This window comes from Pyxicephalus adspersus, chromosome 2, assembly GCF_032062135.1.
Source record: "Pyxicephalus adspersus chromosome 2, UCB_Pads_2.0, whole genome shotgun sequence".
NCBI classification, from domain to species: Eukaryota; Metazoa; Chordata; class Amphibia; order Anura; family Pyxicephalidae; genus Pyxicephalus; species Pyxicephalus adspersus.
Genome location: NC_092859.1, coordinates 54,100,439 through 54,106,797, shown reverse-complemented (window position 1 = coordinate 54,106,797; position 6,359 = coordinate 54,100,439). Strand labels below are relative to the sequence as shown.

At 41.2% G+C, this 6,359-nt stretch overlaps 1 protein-coding gene and 1 long non-coding RNA gene across 2 annotated transcripts; one reads left to right on the top strand and one right to left on the bottom strand.

Moving 5' to 3' along the window:
* Positions 1–1,274: 1,274 nt before the first annotated feature.
* Positions 1,275–2,653, bottom strand: LOC140323594 (uncharacterized). Its single transcript, XR_011919404.1, has 2 exons — positions 2,377–2,653; positions 1,275–2,225 (listed from the first exon to the last, which is right to left on the bottom strand). It is a non-coding gene; the product is annotated as an uncharacterized lncRNA (long non-coding RNA).
* Positions 2,654–2,765: 112 nt separating this feature from the next.
* HNRNPA0 (heterogeneous nuclear ribonucleoprotein A0) lies at positions 2,766–4,131 on the top strand. Its single transcript, XM_072400799.1, has one exon. It carries the CDS (start codon positions 2,891–2,893, stop codon positions 3,770–3,772), a length of 882 nt encoding a protein of 293 aa, XP_072256900.1. The 5' UTR covers positions 2,766–2,890; the 3' UTR covers positions 3,773–4,131.
* Positions 4,132–6,359: the final 2,228 nt, after the last annotated feature.

Sequence of the window (6,359 nt, the reverse complement as noted above, 5' to 3'; positions counted from 1 at the left end):
CTCATGTGTGTCCTGAGGTACTGCCTGTGAGGTGATATAAGTGGAAGAATATCTAGATACTGTCAGAGATTACTCTGTTCAGCAGTTCCTGCATCAATAAGGATTTGGGTGCCAAAAAAATTGTTTAAAGACACCATTGATTGGAAAAACACTCATCTACCCCGAACCCATAGGATGAGGCCATCAACCTAGAAAGACACTTCTTCTTTTTTTTCTTTGTTTATTTATGTGTGGTTACCCTCAGTGGGATTAGTCTACGTTCTCCTAACACTGTGCTAAATCAAAGCCTCCAAAAGGAGGCAGGGGCCAGCCTTGACTAAAACTGTTTTAAGAATTGGTTTAAAATTTATTAAAAAAAAAAAGTTCCCTTTTCAATTCCATAAATGCAAATTATCTCCCCCAACCCCACACCTGTAAATGCTTCTTTCTACAGTGGTGGCCTCCCATGTTGGTAAACAGACATAAATCCCGCCAATCAACTTGGTTGTTCCTTAATGTCAGGGGTGTCAAACTCAAATACACAGTGGGGTGAAATTAATAACTTAGACTAAGTCAGGGGCCATACTTGAATTTTATTGAAAAAATTGGGGTGTTTTCCTTCTAATTAAATATTAAACATTTTTATATGGAAACAAATGGGTATTGCTTAACATGCAAAATTTGTTTTTGGAAAGTAATAATTTGTAATGAGCTTAACCACCTGAGCGTTACACTGATTTCTAGATTTCTGTCTCATGTGTGTCCTGAGGTACTGCCTGTGAGGTGATATAAGTGGAAGAATATCTAGATACTGTCAGAGATTACTCTGTTCAGCAGTTCCTGCATCGATAAGGATTTGGGTGCAAAAAAAATTGTTTAAAGACACCATTGATTGGAAAAACACTCATCTACCCCGAACCCATAGGATGAGGCCATCAACCTAGAAAGACACTTCTTTTTTTTCTTCTTTTAATTATGTGTGGTTACCCTCAGTGGTATTAGTCTACTTTCTCCTAACACTGTGCTAAATCAAAGCCTCCAAAAGGAGGCAGGGGCCAGCCTTGGCTAAAACTGTTTTAAGAATTGGTTTATAATTTATTAAAAAAAAAAAGTTCCCTTTTCAATTCCATAAATGCAAATTATCTCCCCCAACCCCACACCTGCTTCTTTCTACAGTGGTGGCCTCCCATGTTGGTAAACAGACATAAATCCCACCAATCAACTTGGTTGTTCCTTTATGTCAGGGGTGTCAAACTCAAATACACAGTGGGGCGAAATTAATAACTTAGACTAAGTCAGGGGCCAAACTTGAATTTTATTGAAAAAATTGGCATGTTTTCCTTCTAATTAAATATTAAACATTTTTATATGGAAACAAACGGGTATTGCTTAACATGCAAAATTTGTTTTTGGAAAGTAATAATTTGTAATGAGCTTAGAGAGCTGTTCTATAGACGCGAGTGATGCTTCTACTACAATTGCCAGCAATACTTGCGTCTATAGAACAAAACAGGCTGCTGCTCTATCAACACGAGTGATGCCCTGAATTGTAGTAGTTGAATAGAGCCCACTAACAAAAGGACTGTACATGCTAATAATGGTTGTAAACCGTAATATGAATGTTAGAGCAGATCTTACAGTAAAACTCTTACAGAGTGCAAAACTGTAAATACATACCCTTATATTCTGCATTGCTGTATGTAATATCACTATCTGTCCTGCAAAATTCCTAGGTTAATAAGAGCACCCTAAATTCTTTGAGAAGTGCCAATGAAAGCTTTGTGGTTACTCTGCCCATGTAAATGCTTTTTGTTCATATAGAAGTAGCCGATCAACTGCCAGCATACATTTCACTCCTTGTCCAACTTATTGTGAACCCCCACCCCATGGGGTACCTTTTCCTAAAGTTCTCACATTAAGAGGCGTGTATTTGAGTATTAAGGTTTATATAACTTTTTAGACATGTGTTGAAGTACTAAAGTTCCACTTTTACAAATGTTTGATTTGGCAGTTCATTATTGCAGAAGGGACATCGCCTGGCTGATTGCTCCAGGTTTCTGGTGACAAAGCTGAGCTGCGGAAGCAGAACGGACCTTCTGGTTTGGTTGCCAGGTAATAATCCCAGCTTTCCTTGCAAGTGCCAGGGATGAAACAACCCCAGCCTGCCTTCGAGGTATGTCATCCTGCCATGGCCAATCAAGATGGCTGAAGATAGCATCTGAGAAGAAAAGGAAAATGGTGGCATCCTGCAATGGAACATAGATAGGTAAGTTGCATGGCTTTAATTCTGCTGTAAGAACTAAACAGAATAGGAAATTTGCAGAAGATGCTGTCATATGGTTAGTAAATAAAATTACACACACAAAAATGTATTTGTGTCATTAAAACTGTCCTTACACCACAGCGTCCTGAATGCTGTCTGGATTTGTTTGCTATTGCACTATGTATTATAAGCAATTGCTATTTGTTCTGCCATTTCTGATCATACTTTTCATCTCACACTGGTTTTAGTCTGGGGTCACGTGACAAGAAGCCAGGGGCACAATGGGGAGTCACCACAAACCAGGAAGTGATTAAAGAAACATTAGGGTGTGGTATTTTATAAAAACAGAAGCCTGAATAAAGGTGAAATCCTTATTATTCTTCTAAGGGATTTTAATAATTGTGTTTATTTCCTCACGTGTAGAGTTATAAATCGCATATTTTGTAATGGCGCCTGTGCAGTTACAACCATCGAGTAATTACAAACGTTTCACTTCCTGTCGTCACGGCTCTCACACTAGCCTCGTGATCGGAAGTTCTTTTACAGGATCGTGACGTAAAAATCAGCGTTTGCATTTACTTGCGCGCTAAAAAAATTGATCCCAACGTGTTGTAAGTTCATTGTTGGAGCAGACGAGAGAGCAGCAGGATGGACACCTCACAGCTATGCAAGTTGTTTATCGGGGGTCTCAACGTACAGACCACAGAGGCCGGCCTCAGGAGTCACTTCGAGGCGTACGGCTCACTCACCGACTGTGTCGTGGTGGTGAACCCGCTGACAAAGCGTTCCCGCTGCTTCGGCTTCGTCACTTTCTCCACCGCGGAAGAAGCGGACGCGGCGGTGGCGGCTTCCCCTCATGTGCTGGACGGCAATAACGTAGAGCTGAAGAGAGCCGTCTCCCGGGAGGACTCGTCTAAGCCCGGGGCCCACGCCAAAGTCAACAAACTGTTCGTAGGAGGGCTGAAAGCAGACATAGAGGAGCAACACCTCCTAGATCACTTCTCTAAATTCGGCCCGGTAGACAAAGTGGAGATTATTGCCGATAAAGAGTCCGGTACGAAGCGCGGCTTTGGCTTCGTCCACTTCACCAATCACGACGCTGCTGATAAGGCGGCGATAGTGAAGTTCCATCCCATCAATGGGCACCGCGTGGAGGTGAAGAAGGCCGTGCCCCGGGAGGAGATCCACCAGGCTCCCTCTAAGTCTTTCCGCGGACGCGGGAGAGGAGGCTCGACGAACGGCTTCTCTGGGGGTAGAGGAGGCTATGGAGGATATGAAGGCTACGGTGGGGGCGGCCAAGGTTACAACTCGTATGGTGGCTACGGGGATCACGGTGGCTACGGGGATCACGGGGGCTACGGAGATCACGGTGGCTACGGTAACGGTTACAATGGATTCGGCAGCTACTCCCAGCATGTGTCCACCTATGGTCCGATGAAAGGCTCGGGAAGCTTGGGCCGCAATAACAGTTCGGGCCCTTACCAAGGAGCTGGGGGTTATGGCGGCACCGGATCGTATGGCTCCTTCTGAAGACAGAGGGACTACTTCATGGACTCATGGTAATTTTCACACAAGTGACTGAGCCATGGACGCTCTCTAACTCTATTTTTTTGTACCATTAAGACCTGGATGTTTCAAGTTGCCAGATGTTATTTTCTTGTTTTTGAATGTTTCCTCAAGTTGAACTATATTATTTCTATTGTAAGTTGATCATGCTAAACAGCATATTGGACATAGAATTCCAGCGAGCAGTCAGGATTACTTGTTAATCTAAAAAAAAAAAAAATTGAGTCGTTTTTCTATTGTATAGTTCATTTAACTTCATAGATCTTGTGTATTTGGTTTGACTTATTTTTAATAAAACCAAGCTGTTTTAAGATGGAAACAAAGTCATAGAGCTTCTAAAATCTTTACATTACTTCAAAACATTGCAGAATTGTTACTGTACTACTTTATTTGTGACAAATGTTGGTGCTGTGCCATTCATTTTGATGGCACCCAAATGCACATTGTGATTAGGGATGTGGTGTATGACAATATAACACACAATACCTCTATATACCATGTGTTGTGCTGGGGATATCAACAAAAGTGCACACACTACATGTGTTCTGTTGGGCACAACCCATTGCCTATTAACCTGCCATTCGAATTTGCCGGATTCATTTGGGCCTTTAAGTAGAAATATGAACAAAGCTAAAAATATAATAAGTAATAAAGTTATCTATCGGTGGTCAACATTGCAGTATTTACTTAAGTAAGCATTTTTTTTTCAAAAATACTTTTTTTTCTGGCAGCTAGATTGTTCAAATCTTTTTCCAATAAGTTGATAACACATCTTCAGCTGTATAGAAATTGCTGTGTTGTCAACCTTTACTCAGGAGCAGATTGCAACATAATGTGTTTACATCACGGTGGGTGTGGGTAAAACCCTTATTTTTAGGCCTAGCTTGCTTAATTACTGAATGACGGTACCTATGCTCTGTTTTTCTGAAGTTGAAACTAATTATTTTTAGATTTTCTTGTGGGTTTCTCCAGCACACATGTAAATGAACATGCTTACTTTAGTTAAACTTTAGCCCCATAATTGGTTAATGTTTTTTTTTTTTTTTTTTATTCTATTCACATATGCCTTTACACTTGCTAGAAGAGTCATTTGCACAGGCCGCTTTCTCCTAGCATGTCATAGCCATCTCTAGGGATATCAAATTGTTTTGCGCCCCCCTCCCTTTCTTACATGACTTTTAGGTAGTTGCTGATAGAGAAGTGGAAGATTAAGTCACTTAAGTGAAAGGTTTAAACCTGTTGGTCCGGCCAACCTTTCCCCTCATGCATAAATACACTTTTATTCCTGTGGCCATTGACTATTAACCCATATATATGATGGAGAGAAGAACCCATTGGGAGCTGTGCAGTTCCAGGTTTGCCACCCTTAATACTCTTATCTAGCACAATACAGGCAGGTAGAGCAATTGTATGATGCACTACAAATGTTTTGACAAGAGCCATACTTGCAGAAAGTACAGAGCAATGATGAGTATTCTACTTCCTCTTTATTGTCCATGGTCAACATTTAGGAATAGGTGTTTTGCTAGGCACTGTTGTAAGCCTGGTCACCTTCAACAGTGTTAGGTGCACACATTTTATCCCTTTGCTTGCCCCAAGACGCCAGGGACATCCGTAAAATTTCTGTAATTGCATCTTGCAAAGGTCAGGGCTCCTCAGGATTGGTGGTAGATTGCTGTCTTTTTGGGGTTTAATCTTCAACTTTTCTGGATCTACATATTTTTCACAATATGCTATCTCCCATCAAGAGTTGTGTTAATAAAGTGAATAAAAATATTTGAATTGGAGTTGTTGAACTTAAATTTTATCTCAGGGTATCAACTATCTACTGCCCTCCCTCCCATTACACCTCTAAACCATCCTATGTTTTTTTTAGGGTTTATTACCTTGTGGTGGAACATTTTCTCAACTAATTCTGTTTCTCAGATCTCTTTCTAGCACTTCTGGACCTTGGGGCAGCTGATGCAGTTATGTTCCACATTTGCTGATGTAAATGCTGCTGACTCCTCTATTCAGAAAACACCATTTGACCACCAATAGGCAGTGTGCATGTCAAGGAGGTTTGGGACATAGACACCCAAAGAGAGACCCTGTGGGAAAGAGAAGATTAATTTTAGGTCTACTCAGTCCAAGTTTTTTGTATTGTGCTCCAACACTTGTTTTTAAATAAATAAAATAACCAAGTCAAGTTTTTTAGGAAAATCCTTTTTCAACTTAAAGGGGAACTAAACCGAAAACAAAAAAATCACACCTTTAATCCTGCAGATCACTTGATGGTGCTGGTCCTACCTGCGATCCAGTCCCATGTCTTCGTAGAATTCCTCTGTCCAGGTGTTGAGGAAGCACTATGGGCTGCTATCTTTATTCTTCACTCCCTTCTTCCTTGGTCTTCGCACGTCACTCAATCTCGCCCTGCGAAGGTGAGAGATCGAGAGACCTAGCCAGCTGTAAAGGGGGAAAAAAAGATCCGATCTTACTGCTCTTGCATGAGATCTGCATCTCTTTCCATTAATAGAAAAAATCCCCCTTCTGCGCATGTCTGAGATTAGGG

Excerpts from the sequence above, each read along its gene's own strand:
- HNRNPA0 (XM_072400799.1), top strand. The coding sequence starts at position 2,891 with ATGGACACCTCACAGCTATGCAAGTTGTTTATCGGGGGTCTCAACGTA.